This window comes from Heloderma suspectum, chromosome 4 (assembly GCF_057233095.1).
Source record: "Heloderma suspectum isolate Gila_16-S chromosome 4, 16-S_ref, whole genome shotgun sequence".
Classification (NCBI taxonomy): Eukaryota; Metazoa; Chordata; class Lepidosauria; order Squamata; family Helodermatidae; genus Heloderma; species Heloderma suspectum.
Genome location: NC_139461.1, coordinates 58,092,195 through 58,119,325, shown reverse-complemented (window position 1 = coordinate 58,119,325; position 27,131 = coordinate 58,092,195). Strand labels below are relative to the sequence as shown.

The 27,131-nt window shown below is 43.6% G+C and overlaps 1 protein-coding gene across 2 annotated transcripts in view; it reads left to right on the top strand.

Annotated features, from left to right (window-relative positions):
* SULF1 (sulfatase 1) overlaps positions 1–27,131 on the top strand; it is a 145,445-nt gene that overhangs the window by 50,532 nt on the left and 67,782 nt on the right. For both annotated transcript variants that reach the window (XM_084849353.1, XM_084849352.1), the window contains exons 2-3: positions 16,522–16,758; positions 22,806–23,045. In XM_084849353.1, the coding sequence (XP_084705479.1) occupies positions 16,587–16,758; positions 22,806–23,045 (412 nt within the window). In that variant the 5' untranslated portion in view covers positions 16,522–16,586. The remainder of the gene's footprint in view (positions 1–16,521; positions 16,759–22,805; positions 23,046–27,131) is intronic.

Genomic DNA, 27,131 nt, shown 5'->3' with positions numbered 1-27,131 from the left:
GAATGGGAAACAGTATGGAAAACCCATCCCATGAGGAAAGGTTGAAGGAACTAGGTGTGTTTAGCCTGGACAAGAGAAGACTGGGGGCAGGGGAGACATGATAGCACTCTTCAAATATCTGAAGGGCTATCAGAGGAAAACAATTTGTGCTCTGCTGCCCTGGATGCTAGGACTAGATCTAATGGGTTCAAGTTACAGGAAGGTAGATTTTGGTTGAACATGAGGATAACTGAATGTATTGGCCCCAGGACCATAACCAAGTCACCTGTAGTGTTAGAGGGGCCTAGAGAGCCACAATGCCTTGCGTAAGTTCGTTATTAGTGCAATCCCTTGCTAGTAAGCCTCTGAGCATGTGAAGATGAGTCCAAGGGCCAATAGCTGGCCTAGCACATTCCATACTAATGAGTAGAGTATCTAATCAAGCTGTGCCTGGGAAGTGAAGTTTGTTTACCTCAAAGCTACAGTTGGCTGTGCTGAGAACCAAGTTGTGTTAGTCTATGCTGGGAATGAATGCTAGGGGGCGCTTGCTGCTGTCATGCTGCCTCATTGCTAACATGTATGGCATAAAACCCATTGTACCCCATAGCTCTGGGTTCAGAGAAGCTGCCTGATCCAACCATTGGGCATGCCTGTGTGCTGATTGTACTCAATAAAATACTCCTTGTAAGTAAACCTGGATCTGATTTATCACTATCTTGGCACCTCTAAATTAAGATTTCAAAGTCTACGGCGGGGACAGTACATTGTCTTATGCTAAGAGCAGTTCAACTATGGTACCAATTAACTAGAAGCATGGTTGGCTCTCTCTTGCTGGAGGTCTTCAAGCAGAGACTAGACAGCTCGGTGTAGGCCCTACAATGTATGGAATGCTCCATCTCTGGGTTTTCTGCATCAAGTAGGACCTAGGGCTAGATGCAGTATGGACTGGCGGTTCCGATGTCAGTGGGGCAATGAATCCACTCCAGATTTCAGCCAGAACCCTGAATAGCTCCTTTAGTGTTCTGGCTGGTTCTGACTGAAACCCGGATTCACCACCCCACTGACACTGGAGCCACCAGCTCCTCTTTAACAATGACCTCTTTAATTTTAGATGACCTCTTTAATTCTTTCTTCACCTGTTGCTGGGAATGAGGTCCTGTTCCAACTGTCCTTTGGGTCAGGGGTGGAAAAGCAAACAAAGTGGACCGCCATCAAGCCCAGTTGATGTGCAGCTACTCTGTCAGCACATTTAAGAACGAAATACACCTTTCTAAAAACGTTGGAAGCAAGGAAGTTCTTTTTCATGATTATTTTGTTTTCCTTTTAGTTATTTTATCTGCGTTCTCAGAATTGGGAGATGGAGGTGAACATGAGCAGAATAGCTTGTTGTGTGTGAAAGCCTTGTTTTTGTGATAACAGCAATGGGAATGGTTAGGGACTGGATAAGATTTGTGTATACCTTGCCTGTCTTTATTTCCTCAAACCTATCCAGACGTGACACATTGATTAGGGCTAAACCCTACATTAAGTGAGTGGACTTCCACTTGTGCAATAGGAGTTTCCATTCCCCTCCTTCCCGCTGCAGCCTCCTGCACAGTCCCCAAATCTGCTCTGGACAGTCCCTCAACCCTCCAGAGCTTGGGGTAGGGGGACTACTGGGGAGGGGGAATTCAATTCGCAAGTGGTGTCTGTTCTGCTGATGGGAGGACACCATTGTATACAACCCTGTGAGTCCTTTGGTAGGTACTTGTGAAATTGCTGTAAGCTTCTTCAAACCTTCAATCAGAGTGAGCTACAGATATACTATATTGTTTTGGTGGCTGCTTTGAACAAGATATCATAGAAAAGTGGGCAACAGTCTATTAAATGAATAATAGTGACTTGGAATATAATGCTTGATGGTTCTGAATTCACAATCTTCTTGCCACCTTTCATACCATTTGCCCATCATGTATTCACTTGCCCAAATCTTAGCTGTGGTCCTATTTAAATGGAAGGTGCTGGTGCATACTTGTGCTATCACTATGGAATTTCCTTTGACAAGGGCATACTACTGCACATACATCAAAGGACGGGTTCCTTTCTTTTTTCTTTTTTCTTTTGCCTATAAGAAGTCTTGACTATCTCTGAATGTGTGTATACATAGATAGAAGTACTGTGTGAACCAGGTGATCATGGGTAAAAGTAAAAAAACAAAAAACAAAACTAAAAGATGATCAAAAACAATTATCAGTGTCTTTTTCTTTCTTTTTTTACTTAAGATGCTAGTTAGTATGTACACTGCTGTTGTGATGGTTTAAAACATGTGTATTACATATTTGTGCCTATGCAAGAATGTTTGCTTTTCAGAAGAGTTTATGTGGCAATCCCCTCTTTGTAGTTGTTAGGGGAAACTACAATGTACTTATTACGAGGCTACAAATCCCTGTGCCTCCAGTTAAACTAAATTATAGTTGGTGGGTACATTAATTTATCCCTAGGCATGGGTTAAAACATCATAATTGCAGGCAGATTATGTTTAGAGGTGAACAAGTAATTCTGATTGACTGGTAAATACGTTGTAGATCAGACAGATAAATGCTAGGCCTAGATATTTAACTACATTCTTTGTATAAATCAAATGCTTTACAACTAAGATTAATGGATTAACCTTTAAGAGAAGGCAGTTGATCATGCTGTTTCTTGATTTGTTGTACTGTAAATGCATTTTCCATGGTGAGTGGCTTGATATCCCATAGAGAAATGAACTGAAGCTTTACCCTGCTATTCCTGATTTGCAGAAAAGATGATTGCTATGCTTGTTTTCCAGGGATGCAAGTGCAGGGTTTGAAAAGTAGTCTTGATTCTTTTTAACTTTTCTTGTTAAAAGAAGAGGGGAGGAGCTGATAAAACTCTGAAAATTAGCATATTTTGTTGTTCCGGTGGTTGAACAAAACTCTTGATTTTCAACAGGCATATGTTTCCAGAAGAAATGTCACCGTAACTTTGAATTTGATTTGAACAAAATTCATCAGCAAAACTCATTTGACTTTTTATTATCTTACAACTTCAGAACTGCTAGTTTCATGAGATAGCCAAACTCCTTAACAGTGCATCTATTCAAATACAGTGGGATCTCTCTCTCTCTTCCTCTCTCCATCTCTCTCTCTCTCTCTCTCTCTCTCTCTCCATGATGCATTAATTGAAGGTAAGTGCTATGCTTGCAAGAAAATTAGGGGATTGTATCCAATGTTCAGCCTACTTAGAGAAGATGGATTGAAATTAGGGATGTACAAACCCCCCAGTGTCTGGTCCGGGGTGCTGGTGTCCACAGCAGAGAAATCTGGGCTGCTTGGGGGCCCTGTGAATTTCCTCAGAGCCTTACCACATCCAGCCGATTTCATGGGGTGGCTCTCCTCTATTCTAAACATCTCAATAGCCTAATGGGGGCCGCCATTATACAAACACGAGAAAAGTACGGCCGTAAATTGTGTAGTTTATGGCATTTGCGGCCTAAAAGCACTTCCTTCTATGTAAATTGCATTGGTTTGTGCCACAATTTACATAGAAGAAAGTGCTTTACGGCTGCAAAAGCAGTAAACTACACAATTTACGGCCGCAATTTTCCCGTGATTGGCTCATGGCGGTGGCCATTAGCCTATCGCGATGTTTAGAATGGAGGGAAGCCGCCCCATGGAAAATCCAGCAGACCCAGAGGTGAGTAGAGTTGGTCCACTGTGGACTTTGCAGGTCAGATTCTTAAGAATCCAGCCTTATTTGAGTCCACAGCCATCCCTAATTGAAATGAATGGGACTTAAGTTAGACTAACAATGGATACAACCCTAGAACCTCCCCCACCTCTTTCTGAAGATTTTGTATATGTAAATCACTGAGGGTTTTTACAGTGGAAACCTAGTTAGTATAAGACATTTCAAAATCTGTCTTTTATACACACTTAACGGGAGAAGGCAATTAGGCAGCAGAGGCTGGCAGCTCTGATGCCAGTGGAGCGGTGAATCCACTCCGGGTTTCGGTCAGAACCAGTCAGAACTCGGAAGGTGCTATCGAGGGCACTCCGCAGAACCAGTTCTGGCTGGTTCTGACTGAAACCCAGAGTGGATTTACCGCAGCACTGACATCAGAGCCGCCAGCTTCCACTTCAATTAAGGCTACAAGCTTTAATTGGTACACTAAGTCAACTAACAATTTAGTTCAGGGGTGGGCAACTTGTGGCCCTCCAGAAGTTTTGGCCTACTGTTCCCATCAGCAATAGGCAGCATAGCTAATAGTGAGTGATCATGGGAGTTGTAGGCCAAAACATCTGGAGGGCCACAAGTTGCCCATCCCTGAGTAGTTGATTAATTGGTGGGCAGCAATTTTAATAGGCATGTTGAAAGTCGTATGTGTTTTCAGTTTTTAAGTCCCCTTTGGTTCTCATGAAGAAAACTTAGGGTGGCTTTCTCTCTCTCTCAGTGAAATGGTAGCTTTGTTCTACTCAATTGTTAATGGTTTTGTCTTTCTATGACGTAAGGGGGTAATGATAAAAAGCAAGGAGCCAGATCTCTGTGCAGTTGTTGCTTGTCTGTTGTCTGAATGGAAGTGAGCTAGTCAAATTGAGTGACCTCTGAATGCAGGTCAGCAGACGTAATTTGGCGTTTAACAAGATCCAAAGGCCTGTCATAATTTCCTTTCACTTAAGTCTGGTGGAACTGTTTTGATATGGTCATCCAGATGACCATAGTACTAATCAACAAGTACAAGCCCTATTAAACTTATCTTCAGCTGCAGAGGTGATGAAGGATCTTGATAACCTTACTTAAAATAATCAGCAGCTGATTAGGTCATATCTGAAATAATCACCTTCACACAAGGAAGGTCAAATTTAGATTGCCAGGTTGTGCTAAGATTTGGAGTTTGGTGTCACCAATATGTCTGTCCTGATTCCCTTAGCCCCCACTTCACTTCAATGCCCAAACATACACATACAAGAGGCTTCAGTCTACAGCTTTTAATCCATTACTTCACAGGGTCATACAGATGCAGATTCTCAGAGAAACTCTCCATCTACCAGGAATGCCTTCAGGGGGTCCAAATGGAATTTACAAGAGTTGCCCAAGAGGGAGGTGGTCTCGCGAGCCTAACTTAAGAGGGGGGAAGGTCACTCTCTTCTCGTGAGGCCTCTAAGCGCAGCTTCTCACACAAGGCCAATCGGTAGACTGTCTAAGTTCTACCCCTGCCTTTCTCTTTGCTCTGCACCTGTGCCTGGCATCTATTAGGTTAACCTCCTGTTCACTGCCTCTCACAAGGGGGGGGTGAAGAGGGACCCTCCAGCTCAGCCATCTGTACGTTTGTAACCTGAGAAGCAGGCCTACTAATATCTAGACTAGCCTGGGAAAACATCTCTCTGGTTAAGACGCTGAACTGCAGACTGGAAGGTCGACAGGACAGCAGTTCGAGACCCGAGTGCTGCATGACGGAGTGAGCTCCCGTCTTCAGTCCCAGCTTCTGCCAACCTAGCAGTTCGAAAGCAAGAAATTGCAAGTAGATAAATAGGTACCGCTTTGGCGGGAAAGGTAACAGCGTTCTGTGCACCTCGGTGTTCAGTCATGCCGGCCACATGACCACGGAAGCATCTTCGGACAGCGCTGGCTCTTCGGCTTAGAAATGGAGATGAGCTCCACACCCTAGAGTCAGACACGACTGGTTGGGGACACCTTTACCTTTTAACCTTTTATGTCTGATGGTTCTCCTTCAGAATCTGAACTGCTATCCCACTGCCTGCGCTTGGAAACACTCCTGGGAATGTCGGTGATGCCCAACTGTCTCTGTCCTTTTATGCAGACCCAGTGAGATCTCTAAAGAACTGTCTAGACTTAGAAAGGGGCTGATTGAAGGCTAATAAGTGGAAGCTCAATCCAAATAAAATGTAGTCATTGAGGATGCACCATCCTGTCAATGTGGGATAGGTGGTTGGCCTAGAAGTGGTTGGTTGATGGGGTCCCACTAAAGGGAACCTTATTTCACATTGGGGGGGGGGGTTCTAGACCAGGGGTTGGCAACCTTTCTGGGCCTATTGGCACATTTGCCATTTGAGAAACTGTCCTGGGCACCACCATAAAATGACTGTCATAGAAGGCATGGCTAGTGACAAATGGCAAGCAACCTGCCCAGAGGACTGAGTACAAGGCAGAGTGGGGTCTGAACCCCAACACACTAAACTCCTTTGAACCCACAGTTTTCAGCACCAAAATATACCTATTTCACAGAAGGCAAAATGTTTTTCTCTCCCCTGCCAGCCAACTCATTCCTCCTGTCTCTTTTTTCGCTCTCACTTGGGATTCACCCATTCACTCACCGCTCACCATCCATAAACATGCTCTCTCTCTCTCAACACACACACACACCATATGTCCTTCATGCATGCGTGCATACATCTCCCTCCCTTCTGTCCGTCACTGCAAGCACAAAACCCCCCACACACTTTGCTAAAACCCCTCCAACACCCCCAAACCCTTTCTCACATACATGCAGCCTCCATCCATTCAGACATATAAGCACACAACACCCCCCCAACCCCCGGTTGTTCCCAGCTATCTCCCCGCACCTCTTCTGGCTTCCCTAACATCCAGCTGGCTTATTGCTGCCCTTCCCACCCACCCCCCACACACACACCCAGAGCTCTCCTAAGCCCCCTGCTGCTCTCATTACCCCCACCCGTCACTAGGCAGAAGTGACAGGAGTCCCTGTTTCGACCTGCCACTCTTTTTCTTGGTGGCTGGGTGCAATACAGAGGAAAACATAGGCCTGCAGTCTCCTACCACCTTCGTTTTTGAAGAATGTCTCTGAACCCCTTGCGTGGCCCAAAGGCATTCATGGGAAATGAATATGGTAGCAGCTGGAGGCCTTCACTTTGCTTTGACACGATCCTGGCTGCCGGTAAGAAAATGTGTTTAACTTTTTAAGAATTGAAATTAAAAGGGGGGGGTAGGGCACCCTGGTAGGTGCCAAGAGAGTGTCGGTGGGCACACTGGTGCCTATGGGCACTACATTCCATGTGCCCTTTCTAGGCTCATTGCTGCTGCTAAATGTGTAAGTGGCATCTGTGACCAAAAATGCATTTTTCGGAGTCACTTAGTACACCAGCTGCAGCTTCTCCTAGCTGATAAGATTTGGCTTCTGGAATACATGTCTCAATACTCTCCACATTTGATTACTGCAATGTGGTCTGTGTGTTGGCACCTGAACAGTGCTTGAAAATTGCAGCTGGTCCAGGATTCAGCAGCTGAGTTTTTAACCGTTGCTGGGACCCTATAACTGCATCACCGGTTACCAGTTAGTTTCGAAGCCCAGTTCATATTGCACTGTTTCATCTTTCAAGCCCTAAATAGTCTGCTCCAGGGCATTTTAAGGAGTAGCTCCTCATGTACTTTCTCACTGTTCCTTTAAAACAGGGCTGGACAACTTTTGGCACTCCAGAGATGTTGTCCTATAACTCCCATCATCCCTCATAATTAGCTATGCTGGATAGGGCTGATGGGAGTTGTAGACCAAATCATCTGGAGGTCCACAAGTCGCCCTCACCTGCTTTTAAATAGTCTAAGAAGGCCTTGCTTAAGATGCCTTTCTAAGCTTCCCCTCCTCACCTGCTATCATCCCAGTGAAGCTCAGTAGCTGTGTACGTACACCAGATTTCTTGCAATGGCAGGAGGTTGAATTAGATGAGCTTTGAGGTCCCTTCCAACTTTGCAATTCTGATGGAATACTGCAAGAAGAAGCTATTTATTTATTTATTTATTTATTATTAAATTTATTAATCGCCCATCTGGCTGGTCATCCAGCCACTCTGGGCAATGTACAACGTACAATAAAACAGTTTAAAACAATAAAATTCTACAATAAAAACATTTTCTAAAATACCCTAACCCACCCCAAATGGCTGCCTGAACAACCACATTTTTAATGCACGACAGAAGCTCATTAAAGAGGGGGCATGGCGGAGTTCCCTAGGGAGGGAGTTCCGCAGAGTGGGGGCCACCACAGAAAAGGCCCTCTCCCTCTTCCCCACCAGTCTAGCTGTCCTGGCTGATGGGACAGAGAGAAGGCCATCTGAGACTGATCTTGTTAAGCGGCCTGTCTGGTGCTGCTGGAGGCGCTCCTTAAGATAGGCTGGGCCGGAACCATATAGGGTTTTAAAGGTCAAAACCAACACCTTGAATTTGGCCCAGAAAACAACTGGTAACCAGTGCAACTCCTTCAGCACTGGAGTGATGTGATCTCACCGGCGGCTGCCTTTAATCAGGCGAGCCACCGCATTCTGTACCAGCTGCAGCTTCCGAACCGTCTTCAAGGGTAACCCCATGTAGAGCACATTACAGTAGTCTAAACGAGAGGAGACCAGGGCATGTACTACCGATGGGAGCAGATGGTCAGGAAGGAAGGGGCGCAGCCGCCGTATCAGATGGAGTTGATACAGCGCTGTCCGGCTCACAGCTGACACCTGAGCCTCCATGGACAGCTGGGAGTCTAAAATGACCCCCAGGCTGCGGACCTGGTCTTTCAAGGGTAGCCGTACCCCATTCAACACCAGGTCAACGTCCCCCAGCCTCCTCTTGTCTCCCACCGAAAGTACCTTGGTCTTGTCAGGGTTCAGCTTATTCCTCCCCATCCAGCCACTCACTGTCTCCAGACATTTGGACAGGGATTCTACGGCCAACCTTGGTGAAGATTTGAACAAGAGGTAGAGCTGCATGTCATCCACATATTGATGACTCCGCACCCCAAACCTCCTGATGATAGCCCCCAGCGGCTTCACATAGATTTTAAATAGCATCGGGGAGAGGATGGAATCCTGTGGCACCCCACAAGTGAGTGGCCACAGGTCCGAAACCTCCTCTCCCAGTGCTACCCTCTGGTACCTGCCGGAGAGGAAGGACCAGAACCACCACAATACGGTGTCTCCAATGCCCAACCCCTCCAGGCGGTCTAGGAGGATACCAGCTATCCAGACTAGGGCTTTTTTTTTTAGTGGTGGCACCTTTACTATGGACTTCATTACTTTGAAAGACTGTCTGGAAAACTCTCTTTTGTCCTTTAAAAAAACTGTTTTCAAAATACAGACGCGCGCACGCACAGAGAAAGAGAAAGGAAGGTTTTTAGTTGCTTAGTTTTAATGACTGCTATATGGTTTTGTGTATCTCTGTGTGTGCTGTTTTAATTTGGCTTCTACTTATGTTTTTAACAATCCTTTGAATTCATCAGTATGAAATGTTTTGGTAGGGGTACTGGTTTGAAAGAACAAAATTAGATGAAAGTTGTTTGGTTCACATTTTTATTGGCTATGTTCAGAATGTGATGATAAGCCAGAATTGCTGAGAATTCTGGCTTATCATTTATGAGCAGTGTGCTTGAGCATTTTCCCTCATCGCCCTTGCTTGGCTCCTCCCAGCAGTGGGAGTGGCTAAACTAACCAGAAACTAACCAGGAAGAAAAACCTTCCCGTTACGTCTGAATCCAGATGCCTGATTTATCGATCCCCAAGAAACCAGAGTCTGAAGCCAAGGTTTCAGGTTGGTTTCCTGTTCCTGGTTTATGAGGGGAGTGACAAACCAGGGTCCGGGTTCAGACATAACAGGAAACTTTTTCTTCCTCATTAGTTTCTGGTTAGTTTAGCTGCTCCTGTTGGCAGAAGGAGCCAGGCAGGGGCAATTGGGCATCCTTCTCGTGAAAAATAACCCAGAATTCTCAGCAACTCTGGCTTATCTTTACAACCGAATGCAGCCATTGAATGAAGTGTAACCTTTTGCATGTGGTACAAAAGCTGGAAGTGCAGTGCACACTGTAACAGAGCACAGAATGTCAAGCAGGCTGAGTCATCACTTTGCACAATTTTTCTATGCTGAACATTGGCCAGTCTGGTTCTGTAGTTTTTCAGATCCATGAGTGTAAGTCAGTTTGTTAAAATCTAATAAGGCTTGCTGAGGAGCTGATCTTTTTAGGATCAGGGTGTAATATGGTAAGGAGGGATTGCTAGTGAAATACCTCAAAACGCAATTGCTCTGATTCCTTCCATCTTGGAGATCTGCTGATTATGTGTGTGCTTGTACAAAAAAGCATTTATATTTTCCACATTGCGTATTTTTCAGTTGCAGTCAATATGTTTTCATTTACCTTTGGGAAGAAAGGCAACTTGTAGTCTCTTCTTGATTCTTGGACACTGCACAATGCCTTACGTTCACTTGCCATGTGTGAAGAACAAGGCCTCTCTTTAATTTTTCCTGCTTTTGACTGTTTCTCAAAGACAAATTGCAGTGTCTCTGAGGACACTTGTAGACTAGGGTGAGGTAGCCAACACAAACACTTACAGTACGTTCTTTTATCCCCTGTGAAGCCCTATATTTTGCAGGGGTGGTTCTTTGCTTCACTTCCTTCAGGAGCTACAAGTCAGGCTGTGAGAGGATGACAGGCTTTTCAAAAAGGTCACTCTGAATAAAGAAGTGCCCATGCAAAGGGGGCGTGGAAATACGTATACTGAGTATATGCTGGAACTGTTGAGCGCTCTGTAACTGTATGAGGTCCTACCCTTTTCAGATTACAAATGGGAATATGAATGCATGTAGGTGTGGGGGAATAGATCATGGTGCCAGCCTCTGCCCCTATCCAGTCTCTGCCCCCCCCCCCACCACAGTGACATAGTGGAGCCAGTGTTTTCAGGGACACAGCACTGGTACTCCTCAGAATTCCTTGTTCCCTCTGAGCTGAGATGTGATCCTCATGGTAGAAAAGAATTTTCCCAGCAACACTATGTTATAATGAAAAGTGTATCGTGGTGGCCTGGCCTTGAATGGGCAGTTAAGACCCATTGGCTTTACAAAAAAGCTTCTCCTGATGGAAATGGAAACTGCTAGGACCAGTTTGTTGATATGGATCAATCCAGCTGCCTTGGTTTTTGGACTCTCGTTGGGGGTGTTGCTTTGGGGACTGTCGAGATGAGTTCCTGCAGTTCAGAATTTACCATTACACCACTGCTACCCTCACCTAGCAATTGTACATGCATAGGCAACTCCCTGTATCATCAACAGCCCTGCTTTTTCAGAGTTCCTGGTCATGCGAGAGGTGCCTACCAATGTACAGTCAGCTTAAACCAGGGATGGGGAACATGTCGCCATCCAGGCATTGTTGAACTGCAGCTCCCAGCATCCATCACCATTGGCTATGCTGGCTAGGGATGGTGAGAGTTGTAGGCCATCAACATCTGGTTAGCCACACGTTGCTTACCATCACTGGTTTAGATCTTGAATGAATACATGGAGGAACCTGCTTCCGTGGTTCCCTCTCTATTTAAGGTTAGAGAGACAGTGTGGTGTAGTGGTTAGAGAGTTGGACTGGGACTTGGGAGATCTGAGTTCTAGTCCCCCATTCAGTCATGAAGCTCACTGGATGACTTTGGCCGAACCACTGACTCTCAGCCTAATCTAGCTCATAGGGTTGTTTTGTGGCTAAAATGGAGAGGAGGAGGATCCTGTATGCCACCTTGGGCTCCTTGGAGAAAAGGCCAGATATAAATGTAATTAATTAATTAATAACATCCTACCTTTTCTCCAGTGAACCCAAGTTGGTGTACACGGCCTCACTTCTGCCCCATATTTTATTCTCACAACCCTGTGAGATAGTGACTCACTGATGATAGTGACTCATGGCTTAACCCAACACTAACCACTAACCACTAGCTCACGGACATTCATATCCTGTGTTCTCAACTATAAATGGCTCTAGTATTGCATGACATGTTCTCAAAAGGAAATTGGTTAATTGGACAACAGTGGGTTTTTTTTCCAGAGACGGGGCCGGCCCTGCCTTTAGGCAGAGTTGAGGTGGCTGATGCAGGCAGTCAGTTTGGGGTGTCAGGAAACAGCAGCAAATTTGTTGATAATGTATTTTTACTGCCAAGCAGGGAGAACAGATGTCTGTGAGATTTTCTGCCTCCAGTGCCAAAATAATGTTGCTGCCCTTGGGTCAAGTGCACCTTAACTGAGGACGGGAGGCATAATTTGCTGCTCCACCTCAGGCAGCAAAGTGTGTTGGGCTGGCTGTATCCAGAAGGTGGTTTTAGAGAGGGAATGCTATTCATGGTGTGTATATGTAGCCCATTTTGGCTTCTAGTAAACCAGTTTTGCTGCCTTTTGAATAGTTTCCATTAGGGGTGTGCGTCGATATCAGCTGAATCCTGAATCAAATTGGGCTGATTTGGAAAGATTTGGGAGAAGTCCCAATTGAAGTGGTGATCCTACAAAGTGGGCCAAATCCAAATCTGAACCCTCCCAAAACATCCTTAGCGATTCAGAGGGACACCAAAGCACAGGCAGTGTGGTTGCAAAAATGGATACATTTTCCCCCAAGCTCCCCATTTGAGGAAAATGTTGAGAGAGGAATGGCTTGTAATTTTGGGATGGACAGCTCTAGCTTTTAACCACAGCGAATGGTTTTACCAAGTCCCTCCAATCCCAGTGCTTTGTAGGTGGGGTGAGGGCAGGGAAGGATGTTGAAGTAATATATTGCAGGTCTGTTCTAGTGTCCAGTACTTTCTGCTAGTTCTCTCTCCCAGGAGCAAGAATGTGAAAAGAGTTTTGGTAAAGTCTGTGCAACCTGGAATGGTGCAGCAATGTGTGCTTGCTTGGAAAATGCTGGATGTTTGAATGCCCTTTTGCCTTTGCCGCTGTGTGCGCCACATCCATCATTCAGCCCTGTCCCATTGCACTTTATGAAAAATCCTTAATGTGTTTTTCATTGATCATGACTCCCTAGCCCCTAGAACTGTTCTTCTGAAATTTTGCAGGCTTCTTGCCTAGGATATATGTTATTTTCATACAAATTGCAAAAGCAAACAAACAAAAAACCCTGAATAACAAAAATTGCAAAAACAAACAAACAAAAAACCCTGAACATCCTCCACAGAAGGTAGGAAAGGGGGCAAATCTCTCCCCCCCTTCTGTTTGAAGACTCCCTTTCATAAAAACTGTTTCACTCATCCTTCTGCAATTTTGCAGGTTTCTTAGCTAGGGCAATCTCTATGCTGTATGCCATTTTTCATAACAATTGCCCATGAAAATCATAAGGGGTTAAACACACCCTTTTTTGGAGATCCTTGAACTGTAAAGGCTGCTCTTGCACAAAATCCTCTGAACCTATTCTTCTGGATCTTGGCCTACGTGATCCCCTCAGAAGGGGTAACTGCACCTGCAACTTTCATCCAATACTGCCAAGAAATAAAAAAGTTATTGGCAGTTTGCTTTTTTTCAAAAGTCAAAATCTAAAGGCACCTAGCACAAGAATCTCCACACCTATTTGTGTGAAATATGAAAATTTTGTTCCTCTTATAAGGAGCTGCTACTTCCTCAAATTTCATCCAGTTTTGTCAAACAGCAAAAATGATACAGCCATTTGATGATTTCCAAAGCCAGTGGGTGGCACAAAGACTTGGATTTCTGAATCAAGATTTGGATTCAAGCCACGAGTCAAATCAGGTGGCCTCTGAATCAGTCCAAGGTGAATTGGGGAACCCATAATGCCCCAGAATAATACTACTTAGGGGCATTGTGGGAACTTAAAATAGAGGTTAGGCCCAGCTGCCTGGCATGCTGCTGCTGCCACTGCCAGATAAGCCTGACAAGACCCACTGATAGAATGGGGCCAACCACAGGATACTTTGCCCAGGGCCCACTCAGGCTGGAGCCAGCACTGGGGTTGTTCAACCATGTGGTACCCGTGCTTCCCCAACCTGTTGCCCTCCAGATGTGTTGGACTACAATTCTCAGCTGCCTGGGGGATGCTGGGATATGTAGTATAACACATCTGCAGGGTCCCAGGTTGGAGAAGGCTGCCTTTTCTGAGACAGTATTATCTGCACAACTTTTCCAGGCAGTAGAACTGATCCAGGAAATGCTAAACATTTATTCCTTTTATTCCCAGACACCCTTCCTTTTGGCTTATGCAAGAGAAGTCCAAGGTTTGCTCTTTAAAGAGCAACGCTGGGAGAAGTTTCTGTTTAGCTTTTTCACTAAATGCAGGTGGTGTGCAGTGCCAGTGAACAAGGAAAATTCCTTATTCGGCCAATAGCCCTGTTCTGCAGACTCATCTATCTTATATGAGCTGGGGGCAAATGGGAGGAAAACCAAAGTCTTCTTAAGAAGTAGGGGAAGCCAAGTCAGACTAATTGCTGACTTCCAGTCTACTGAAGTGAATGTCATGTAGTCAGGGCAATGGCATTTAAGTTAGAGTGCTGAATCCTCTGGCATCCTGCCTTTAGGTTGCTCTGATGTCAATCAGAGATTGGAATGTTTGTGTACAGACAATGGAGCCTGGGCTTCTTTGCTTACAGACGCTTAGATTTTTGTGTTTTCAATGCCGTCACACACTCTCCTGGTGCAATTATTGCCCAAAGAGTGAGGTGTGTGATGCTGTTTATAAGATACATTACGAAGCAATGGGGCGGGGAAAGGGGGAAAAAACAGTCCTGTATTTTTATATATATATATATATATATATATATATATATATATATATATATATTACTGCTGGCCCATGTCAAATTTCTCCCCAAGGAATTCGATCCCTCCCTTTGTGTTTTGAAATGAGTGATGGGACCATTCCCACCCCCTCTCCGCCAAGCTATGCTTCCATTTAATTAGTTCTGCTGATTTATCTCCTACTGGTTAATGTTGCATTTCTAAATATGAAGTCTCAGGTGTGGGAGTACTGATGGTCTGATGAGTTGTGTTCCATTCTCATTAAGGCTGGTGTCGCATCTTTTCCAAGCAGACTTGCCCATGGAACAAGCCGCCCGTAACTCTTGTTTGTTTTCCAACAAGCCTTCTTCTTCTTGATTTTTTTTTTAAATAGCCAATTAAGTTCTAAATTAAGTTAGCATTGTCACATGCTTTCACCTCTTGGCTGATCTTCCATCAGCAGGCCAGAGAATGCTAAAGGCTAACCTCTTCAGTCACGAGGCCAATCAATCATTTTCTGCTTGTGGGTTTAGGCCCGCCACAGCACAGAAACCCCTCCTGAGGTTGCATTAGAGTTTACAATAGCAAGGCTGTTTGACTGACAGTCACTGAGAAAATGGTTCTGATAGGCTCACTGAGCTGACTCTGGACATGGAGAACTGGTGACAAGAGGTTTCTAAGGGTTGCTGTGCATTATAGATGATGTGCTCCATCCCATTGCTGATTGATGAGGGAGAGCTATATGGGCTCTCATAAGTGCTGGGTAAGATCATCCAGATTGTCACTTAATATGAGCTCTCTATAAGTTGCCAAATAGAGACGGAGAAGCATCAAATAATGTTGCAGTGCAGATTAGATCTGGCAGCCGCATCCTCTTCTTTCTTCCAGAAGTACAGGCGAGTTTACCGAAAACAGCTCTGCTGTTTTTGCAGGTGCCCTGGGACTCAAATGAGCACCCATTCTTCTTAAAGGTTTGCAGAAACGTAATAAAACTGAGGAAAGTGAAGAAGGGCAAGCAAACGTAATCTTGCAGATTTTTTTCGTCTGTTTAAGGAAACCTTAGTCTTGCCAACAATGAGGGCATGCCCTCATTGCAATTCAGTATATTAAGCAGAAGAGGTTTTAACTGGCTTCTTTCTTTTAGCGCTACAAGGAAAGGGCATACAACGTGGTATACGGGAGACTTCTGTTTGAACAGAGAATTAAGAAGTTAAGGGGTTGAATCCCTCTCTTAGAGGGTTGCTATTAAAAAGCTGCACTCCTATACCTGGGAGTAAGCCTCATTGAACTTAATGGGACTAACTTCTGAGTAGACATGAATAGGATTGTGCTTTAAAACAAACAACAAATCTAAATTAAAGCTAGTACTCAAATGTCAGAAAGGGAAAAGTAAAGGCCCTGCAGTTGAAGAATATCCATTTCATTTAAAAAAAACGACTTCAAGCTACAATAGCAACTTCCCATGCTGTTCATATGTATATTTAATCAGTTGTGACTCAGTTGTAAATTAATGGAATTTACCCCTGAAAAGCCGCTGTGTCCCATAGGAGCCTGCCTGGCTTTTCAGTTCTTCAGGGGGAAGCCCTTCTCTCAGTACTAGCGCATGGTGACATGAGAGAGGGCCTTCTCAGTGGCTGCTCCCAGGCTCTCTGGTGCCTTTCTGCCAAAAAGGATGTCTTTATTTAAGTAGGCCTTTGATATATTGTGTCAGCTAGTCAAAGAACTGAGGGCCCTTTCGCCCCTCTTACCACAATATAAACTAGTCTGTTGAGTTGGCTGCTTTTCTTATTCTGTTATTGTCTGTTTTTAACTGTGTTTAAATGTGTTTGTTCTATTTTTTAATTTATTTAAATAATTTTTTAGCTTCTCTGATTGTTAACCGCCTTTTTTTCTTGGTGGTAACGAAATCAAATGGGCCTAGGCATGAAGCCTTAACCATCTCTAAATCTCTATTGGGCTATCATGTTTACTTCATGTGGTTTTGCAGATGTACTGCTACTTTGGCTAAGAGTTGAGTTTTAAATCACGTTTGTTTCTGTCTTTCTCCTTTTCATTCTACAGAACTTGAAAATTAGTGAACAGAAACATTTACACACAGGTTTAACTGCAGCATTGGGTAGATAACAATGAATCATTATTGCATTGCACTTATGTGGACTGTGCTTTGCTCTGAACTGCTCAGCAGCCTCAGTACTACTGTCAAATCCCCAAGGTTCAGAGGACGTGTGCAGCAGGAGCGAAAAAATATTAGACCGAACATTATCCTCGTACTCACGGATGACCAAGATGTGGAGCTCGGTGAGTCGGCTGTGATTTGCTGCAAAATTTCACTCCCATCACTTTTATTTTGTTTCCGTCATTGTTTTTAAAGGAACCTCTTTCTGCTCTGTAAATGATCCCTTCTGCATATTTGCTTTCCCTCCATATTTTCATACTTGCTTGACAGGTTTGGAAAGCCTGTTCCAAGAAGAAGAAGAAATCATCCATTTTCTCACAGTGTTTGATATGTCTTAATTGATTCCCGTTTGGTTGAGAGGTCCATTGGAGAATCAATACCTGTTAATGTTCAGTGACCTCTGATTAAATGAGGCACTTTCTAAAACTGTGTGCTACAAGTCCTGTTTGGGAAAGCGGGAAACTACCTGTCAACAGTATTTAATTTTGCTAATAGTGACCCATTTTTCTATAGTATTTAACCATTTGAAACACTGTGTGTGTATGTGTGTGGGTGTGAGTGTGTATGGACACTCTTTGTCCTTATAGCGTCTGGGGGAAGGGCATATTGTCAACACCTGCTTGCACTGCCAGAGTTTTACTTGGCAAGCCCCGAGAAATCGCTCTTCATGATTCCGACCACTTATTTGGGAGCAGGCTTTGCAAGCAGCCAATAGCACAGCTAAACATTGGCTCTTGGAAAAAGCAGATTCCTGGCCTTTGCTCTAAGTTGGCACCAGCAATGTATTTTCTCACCTCAGAAATGATGCCACTGGGTTCTGCCCTGGTCTTGGAATCAAGTGGGCACACAAGTGAGACCATGACCATTTTGGACACTTTATCTGCCATGGTACCAACTACACCTTCATCTTTGGTACCACTCCTTGGGATCAAGTCAGACCACACGTGGACCCATGCCCATTTTGGTTGTTTTACCTGTGTTGGTACCAACCATCTTCACCTTTGGTACTGGAGCTGCTCATGGTTTCCAACTTGGAAGCAATGATGCCCTTCCAAGCTAGCTTACCTGACAAGAGAGGTTGTTACTTGTAACTGTGGTTCTTCATGTGGTCATCTGTGTATTCACACAACCCACTCTCCATCTCCAGCGCAGGAAACTTTGCCTGCGGTTTTCCTTTCCTGCTTTTAACTTTTATATTGCTGTGTTGATCCACGGGAACTGAGTGGGAATTTCAGGAGCCATGCTTTTGAACATGACCAGTGAGTGTCAGTGTGGGTTATCTGCTAAATCCTTTGCTCAGCTCTTGAATGCTCCAAATGAGGCTCTACACAGGCACAGAACCCATATGTTCGAATGTGCAGAGGGCCAGTCAATGAACCATTGCTACAGGTATGCAACCTGTCTTTCCCTGACTTGCTCAGGATATTGTGTATGGAGGATACTTGACTGGATGCCTGCAGCTGGACTATGCATTCAGTCTCTGATGCTGAAGGAAGGACTGCATATGCTGCCTAACACATGGTGAGGACTAACTGGATGTGGATGTGCATCTTCCCACATAATCCCCGCAGATTCTCCACAGTGTGAATGTAGGTGCACCTTCTCATTGTTGTTGTGGTTTAGATGGGAATGTGTATCCCCATCTTCTTTCTCAGGTCTCTGCACATGCTTCTTACCCACATGCAACTACTTGCACACAAATACCTAAAGGACTGTCACTAGGTATTGTTAAATATCAGCAAACATGTGTGTTGTTTTTAATGATGCCTCACTATGACTTGCTGCACCAGCAAATAGGTAATTCAAGAATACCTCAAGAACAGAGCGTATGGATCTTTGCTGGTGTAGAGATCCATACACGCTTTCCTAATTATCAATTTACAGATGCAACAAATTACAGTGATACACCCTTGTTGCTGGGAAACAAGGGGGACATATTTCTCCCACTCTCATAATACTAGAACCCAGGGTCGTCCCATGAAGCTGGTTGGTGGGAGATACAGGACAGATAAAAGGAAGTTCTTCACACAGCGCATAGCTAAACTATGGAATTCGCTACCACAAGATGTAGTGATGGACACCAATTTGGATGGCTTTAATAGGGGGAGAATAATAGACAAACTCCTGGAGGAGAAGGCTATCAACGGCTACTAGTCCTGACGGCTATACGCTACCTCCAGTATCAGAGGCAGTGAGCCTATGTACACCAGTTGATAGGGAGGATAGGTGGGAGGGTGATGTTGCACGCATGTCCTGCTTGTGGTTTTCCCATGGGCAAGTGATTGGCCACTGTGTGAATAGAATGCTGGACTAGGTAGACTCTTGGTCTGATCTAGCATGGCTCTTCTTATGTAGTTATGTTTTAAATAAGTCAGTGTAAAAGTTGGAAGCAGAATGAAGCCTTTAAGAAAAGAGTACATGCTATTTGTTGTTAAGTATTTTCATGTATAAATCATCATCTTGTATTATTGCAGGCTGTAAATGTGGGTCAGCTTTAGCTACAGTAGTGCAGTCACTTACTTGAGCTGGCGACGCTTGATCCTAGGTCTTGGAAGTAGCTCATAAGTTCCTTCTGAAACACATACAACTTCCAATTTTCTTTCATTCGGCAGAATTGAAGTCGATACATTTCTGTTGGTATTTCTATCATGTATGATCTGTTCTTTTCTTTCATGTTGGAGTTTGGCAATTTTTGTTCCAGTGAAAAGCTATTATTTCTTGGTCCTGAGTGGGTGCTAAGTTTTGAAGAATATCACAACAACGAAACTTGACACATTTTTGTGGCATGATCTTCCATCTGTTTTGTCATGTGATGATGTGACATTTTGTCAATTGCTGTGACTCATCAGTGAAAGTCAAGGGAGTGATGTAAGCCTTCATGAGCTATACCATATCTAAGATTGAAAATTCTCTTGTCAACTGCTGAAAGTCAGGTACCAAACCATACACAGCAAATGAAACCAGAGATGCCATTGTGTTCACCTTTACAGAACATGCATACCTTCCCTAGCAGATCAATCTTGCCTATGCAGGACAATACACTTCTTGTTCATCACAGACTGTGTGCATAAAACCCTAGATCATAAATACAAACTCGGCTATAGTACACATGGCACACCTCAATAAAAGACCCTGGGGCACCTAAAGAGCCTGAATTCCTATGCCAGGCTTCAGTTCCCATCAGCCCCAGCCAGCATGGCCAATCATCAGGAATGCTGGGAGTTTGGGTCCAAATCACCTGGAGGACACCAGGTTGAGGGAACGTTATCCTAAGCTAATACATTGTAGGACTAGTCTAGAATATTTCAGCTCCTGTGTGGAAGCCTCTCGAAATGGCTTCTGTATAGCAGATGTAACATGTAGAGTAGCTTAATATATGGATGGTTCATATTGTATAGAATATATTGACGTTACGGCCAATGGCCATCTAATGGTAGGGTAGGGAAGGTATAATCCATCCACGTTATAGCATGTAGTAAGCTGTTCTGTTTGTTGCAGCCAGCATGCAAAGATTGTTTCAAGCAGCTTCCACATGGGGGGACATCCCACAAGCAGGACATGTGAGGTGTAACTTTCATTCTCCTTAAAATTAAACAAAAACAAACAATAACCATCTGCAAGAGGAGGGAGCACTAATATTAGGGATTTACCCTGACATTCCTAATCTTTGTGTAAATCAGCACATCAGAATTACATTGTCTTCTTGAAATCCTGTTTAGTTTCCAAAAAGACCCAATGAAATGTACTTTCCAGAGTGATACTCTTGATAGTTTGTTGCAGCAAAACCAACAAAGAGTCTTGTGGCACCTTAAAGACTAATGAAGGTATTATGGCATAAGCTTTTATGGACCAGAGTTCACTTTATCAGATGCATAAAGCCTAATCCTTAATTGGCAGGCCTATATACTTCCATGGTTGTTGGGTGGGCAGGGGCATGTGATGGATGGAGGGAAGTGAGTCCCAGAATTTTTGCACATACCACACTTTTACTGAGCCCCATAATAAGTCTGTGGTTTTGTCACTATGTTTTTCATCATTTTTTTAAAAAAAAATCCTGTTTTTACTGCTTTGAGAAATATGTGCGTGGAAGTATGACGATGTACCTAAAACATATCTACAGTGCCTAACCATAATACATAATTGCTTAAATTTTATAATCCCTGAAAAATTAAATAAAATTACAGGTGTTCACAAAATTGATCCATGGTTCCAAAGGCTAGCTGGATAATGGAAGTTTGCAAAGTTGTTTTCAGGGCTGGCAGTACATAGTTCATATATGCAGTACATAACTCAAACATTAAGGTTCAGCAGAAAGAGTCTTGAGAAGAGAAGACTGAGGGAAGATATGATAGCGCTCTTCAAGTACTTGAAAGGTTGTCACAGAGAGGAAGGCCAGCATCTCTTCTCGATCACCCCAGAGTGCAGGACATGGAATAATGGGCTCAAGTTACAGGAAGCCAGATTCCGGCTGAACATCACGAAAAACTTCCTGACTGATAGAGCAATATGACAGAGGAACCAGTCACTTAAGGAGGTGGTGGGCTCTCCCATGCTGGAGGCATTCAAGATGAAGCTGGACAGCCATCTGTCAGGGATGCTTTGACTTAGATTCCTGCATTGAGCAGGGGGTTGGACTTGATGGACTTATAGGCCCCTTCCAACCCTACTATTTTGCGATTCTATGAAAGCTGCTGCAGGTTAGAGGACTCTTCCTTTTCTACTATTTTTTAATAAAGTACTCAGTTTGGGGGGGGGGGGTGGAAGTAGGGCAGCCACTTATGCATCACCCAGAAGGAGGAAATTCATCACTAAAGAAAGAGGACAAAAGAAGATAGAGATGCAAATTTGGAAATAATTATTATAATTTGAATTGAAATACAATAAATCCCACTATAGTAGCAAAGACTGTGACCAGGTAACTGTTGCACCTACAGAATGGACAGGTTGAAGTTGATAGCCAACTTTGAGGCCTCTGCTCTCTCTCCTTATGGTTCTTTATCTTTAAGCAGGACATGGACAGGACAGCCCATCAAACAGAGGACACCTTCAGATGGAGGCCTGGCCTCCGCAAGAGAGGACACATAGCCAACAGCTGTAACAGTCTTTGGGTTTCCCATTGCGAAGCCTTTCAGGCTATGTCTCCTTGAATGGAGAGCAGGAGCATAGCTTCATACTATTTAATTTTATTCTTGAAAGTGGGTCATGCTTGTTTGGGAGGAAGCACTATTGAACTCAGTGGGACTTCTGTGCAATTTTATTTGTAAGTAATAGGATGATGTCAAAAAAATGTTGAATCAGATTCTGAACATAAGACTTGTGCTTAAGAGAATCCTTTGGGCTGGCCTGATGCGCTGTGAAATTTTGTCCCTGAGTGTTTCATTGCATTGTGTCTGTGTGTGTGTTTAAAAATTAACCTCATTTTTTTAAAAAAATAATGCTGACATATGTATAATTAAATAGCTAGTGATCGCAAGGTTCATAAGCCTAAACCTAATACTTTACTCATTACCTTGCAAGTATTAAAGCATGGCAGTATGTGCTCTAGTAAGGAGTACAATTCTATTGATTTATAAAATAGAATATAAATTTATTTGCTATACAATATTTTATAGCAAATATAAAATAGAATAGTGTTTTAATGCTTCAGGAGATTGCAGACTTACATTTAAATTATTGCTTCTGTTAACACTTAAAGAGCAAAAAACAAATTTCTGATTACATTCCATGTTGATAACATTATTTTATTGGCATTTTTAAACTTTTAGTGTTCACTTTTTTTTTGTTTAATCCCAGGGTACATTTTCAAGTTCCTTTGCATGTTTCTGGAATCTAAAATCTTACTTTCTACAAAGTTAGACTTACTTTACTATAACAAAATGCTTCAGAATGGTAGGTGGGTCTTGAGACTTTTGATCAAGTAATCCACATCTAAAACCACAACCTGCATGCACATGCGCGCGCGCACACACACGCCCTATAGCTGCAATCTCTTTTGGTGAAATGAAATATTTAATATAGTTGAAAACAGAAAGTAGCACATAGAACTGAAGAGATCCACATAGTTATATAGATGTTGAAGATATGCTGTGTGTAAAGTCATTGAATGAGTTCCAACTTGGTTTGTTGATGTGAAGCAGCAATCGTTGCTGATGTGATTGTTTTTGTTTAGGTTCTTTGCAAGTGATGAATAAGACCAGGAAGATAATGGAGAATGGTGGCGCCACTTTTGTCAATGCATTTGTAACGACACCAATGTGCTGTCCATCTCGTTCCTCAATGTTGACGGGGAAATATGTTCACAACCACAATATCTATACTAACAATGAGAATTGCTCGTCCCCTTCCTGGCAAGCAACACATGAACCGCGCACCTTTGCAGTGTATCTGAACAACACTGGGTATAGGACTGGTAAGGATTTTTTCCCCCACCTTTTAACCCTTTGATAAAAAGTTGTGTTTTTTTGCTTTCAATCTATAAATGCCCTTTAAAATGCCTTGTAAAAATGATACCAGGATTATGGTTGGAAGGCATATAATGCAACAGCTCTGCTGAAGCTAAGCAGGATTGGGCCTTGCTGATGCTTGGTTGGGAGACCAGTGGGGAACCCTATGTGTAGCGTCTTGAGTTCTGTAGAAAAAGATGGTATATCAAGGTAATAAATATACAAAGGTAAGTTTGATATTGCACTGTTATTTGTAGAGCAATATTATAGAGAAGTGTACAGTTAAAGGCCTAATCCTTTTTAAATGGATTATTGGTAGAGGATAGCAGGGATGGAGAAAAAATTGTCGATTTGCACTTTCTGAACTAATACACAAACTAGAACACAGTTATACTTCAATATTCACACTTTTCTGACTTTTGCAATGCAGTTCTTCAATGAAAATGCATACAAACATGCATGTGTTAGGGGAAAGTGTGCGCAAAATGTGCAAATTCATGAAAATAATGTACAGAAATGCATTACATCAAGGGCAATTGGTTAGAAAAATGCATATATTAGGAGAAATGTGCACCAAAATGCATATCGATGTTCATGTGGATTTTTAAAAAAATTGCAAACAGATGTGGAAATGGGACAAAGTGAATTTAAGGTTGGAAAAATGACAAACCAAGTGAAAATTTATCCACCCCTAAAGATTAGATGTATCAATGGCTATGGTAGGTAGACGGACTGTCCATGTTCATAGACAGCAGACTTCTTGGGGTCAAACGACACATTACATTAAAGCAGGGCTGGCAACTTGTGGTCCTCCAGTTGTTTTGGCCCACAACTTTCATTATTGAAAGCTATGCTATTGGCTATGCTGGCTTATGGCTGATGGGAGTTGTAGGCCACAACATCTGGAGGGCCATAAGTTCCTCACCCCTGCATTAAAGGCATAGCTAGCAGCTGTGTCTTTTTCCCTTCCTCAACAGTGAGCATGGGGAACCTCCTCCAGATTGGGATCCTAGCATAAGGGGTGGGGGCTTTAACCCTTTGCCCCCTCCCAGTCTGGATTGGGGGCTTGGACCTGTATTTGCATTACCAAAGAGTAACCCATTTGTTTCCATGGATCCTCTCTTCGCAATGCAAACTGCAGGCTCAGCCCTTCTCTGGATGAGGACCATATGGGGGCAGAGAAAGAGGGCTGCTGCATTTATGGCATCTGGCTGGCCATTGTTGGCAATATGCAGAACCAAAAGAGTTCTTTTGGAAACCAAGTACTGATCCATACGGACCTTTTGGTCAGAACTAGTAAGGCATTTCTTCTGTTCTTAAGGTCAGTGAAGAATAGTGGAATCACAAAGAAGCATTTATATCATAGAAAGATGTGTCATACAAAATGGATTATTTTTCTTTGGACTGTATCTGATTCACTGTTTAAATAGTTTTGTTTTATATCTCAACTACGTCCCAGCCACCACATGTTTATTTTATCATGACTAAAATAAATGTCCTTACTTGCATATTTAAGAAGACTCCCAGTGTGCTCTTCACTTTATCAGGGCAATGGAGTTTCTGTTAGTAGTGGAATTGTGAAATATATATGTTTTGGATTGCAATTCTGAAGCTGCCCACACATTATTATGCTACAAAGAAAATGGGCAGTATCCAATGGAGTCATTCCACAAACTGAAATAGCATCAGAGAAGTTCCGCTGAATTTTTCTATTGCGCAGATGCATGTGAATTACCTTTGTGCAACCATTTGCACAGCCGCTTATTTATTTATTAAATTTCTTAATCGCCCATCTGGCCGGTCACCCAGCCACTCTGGGCGATGTACAACAGTACAATTTAAAACAGTAAAATTACACATTAAACGTTATTTAAAAATACCCTAACCCACCCCAAATGCCTGCCTGAATAACCAAGTTTTCAGTGTGTGGCAGAAGCTCATTAAAGAGGGGGCATGGCGGAGTTCCCTAGGGAGGGACTTCCCTAGGGAGGGAGTTCCACAGAGTGGGGGCCACCACAGAAAAGGCTAGCCGTCCTGGCTGATGGGATAGAGAGAAGGCCTTCCAAGGCTGATCTTGTTGAGTGGCCTGTTTGGTGTTGCGGGAGGCGCTCCTTGAGATAGGCTGGGCCAGAACCATATAGGGTTTTAAAGGTCAAAACCAACACCTTGAATTTGGCCCAGAAAACAACTGGTAGCCATTGCAACTCCTTCAGCACCAGAGTGATGTGATCACGCTGGCGGCTGCCTTTAATCAGGCGAGCTGCTGTGTTCTGCACCAGCTGCAGCTTCTGAACCGTCTTCAAGGGTAACCCCACGTAGAGCGCATTACAGTAGTCTAGACGAGAGGAGACCAGAGCATGTACTACCGATTGGAGCAGATGGTCGGAAAGGTGGGCACACAGCCACCATATCAGATGGAGTTGATGCATCTCTGTCCAGCTCACGGCTGACACCTGAGCCTCCATGGACAGCTGGGAGTCCAAAATGACCCCCAGGCTGCGGACCTGATCTTTCAAGGGTAGCCATACCACATTCAACACCAGGTCAACATCCCCCAGCCTCCTCTTGTCTCCCACCGAAAGTACCTCGGTCTTGTCAGGGTTCAACTTCAGGTTATTCCTCTCCATCCAGCCACTCCAGACCATCTCCAGACATTTAGACAGGGATTCTACAGCCAACCCTGGTGAAGATTTGAACGAGAGGTAGAACTGCGTGCCATCCGCATATGATGACACCGCACCCCAATCCTCCTGATGATAGCCCCCAGCGGCTTCACATAGATGTTAAATAGCATTGGGGAGAGGATGGAACCTGTGGCACCCCACACATGAGCAGCCACAGGTCCAACACCTCCTCTCCCAGTGCTACCCTGTGGTGCCTGCCAGAGAGGAAGGACCAGAACCACCGTAATACGATGTCTCCAGTGCCCATCCTCTCCAGGCAGTCCAGGAGGATACCGTGGTCAACAGTATCAAAAGCCACTGAGAGGTCAAGGAGAACAAGGAAGGAGCATTCACCCCCATCCAGAGCCCTCCTCATATCATCCACCAAAGCGACCAAGGCTGTTTCTGTCCCATGCCCAGGCCTTGGTCGCTTTGACTCCGTCCCATGCCAAGTTGCACAACCTCTTGTACAACCACACTTGCATAAATGTAACTTTCGTTGGAACCTAGTTTCCACTAGTGCCACATCATTTGCACTAATGGAATGACACAGCTGGATACTGCCCAATGGCAAAATCTTGAATAAACACAATCACAAATGTGTTGCATAAATTTAATAAAGTTCTTTCCAATCCTCATTTGTCTCGCTTTTCCCACTTGTGACATAGGGCTTATTTTACATCTTTTCTAAGTTAAGATTCAGTTCATTTTGATTGATGGCATTTATACATGAAGACTCTTCTGTTTTATCATAGTTATAATAGTTTTTTTTTAAAAAAATTGTGTGACTCGTTACTTGGCAACAGAGACCTACCTATTTCACACGTTTATACTGTCTACATGTCTGCCACTGAGAAAAATATGCCATGCAGATACCTTCCATGTGGGAATCCATTTGCAAATTGGCTGCAACATGGTTTGGACCAATTCTGGTGGAACGAGTTTGCTTACACCAAAATATGTTTAAAATTGGTCTGAATGGTAAGGGACTCTTTAACACACACTCTATCCTGTGTGAAAAGAACAAAGCTCTCAGGGTGACATACACAAGAAAAAGAAACACAAGGAAACCAATAAAGAAATTGACAGCAACAGCAATATTTGAACAGCAGAAGATAAATATCAAGGTAGCTAAAAATATAAAAATATGCAAATTCAGAGAAGAACAATTTTAAAATGCAATTTTAAACATATAATTCAGAGTAAAACAGGCAGCAAGCTAAAAATGAAAAGGCCCGAGAGAATAGAAAGTCTTTGTCTGGCACCAAAAAGTCAATAGAGTAGGTGCCGCACAGACCTCTCTAACAAGGGCATTCTGCCATTTGGGGGCTACCACAGAAAAGGCCCACTAATGAGTAGCCAAATATCAATACGTGTGGGCACTCGGAA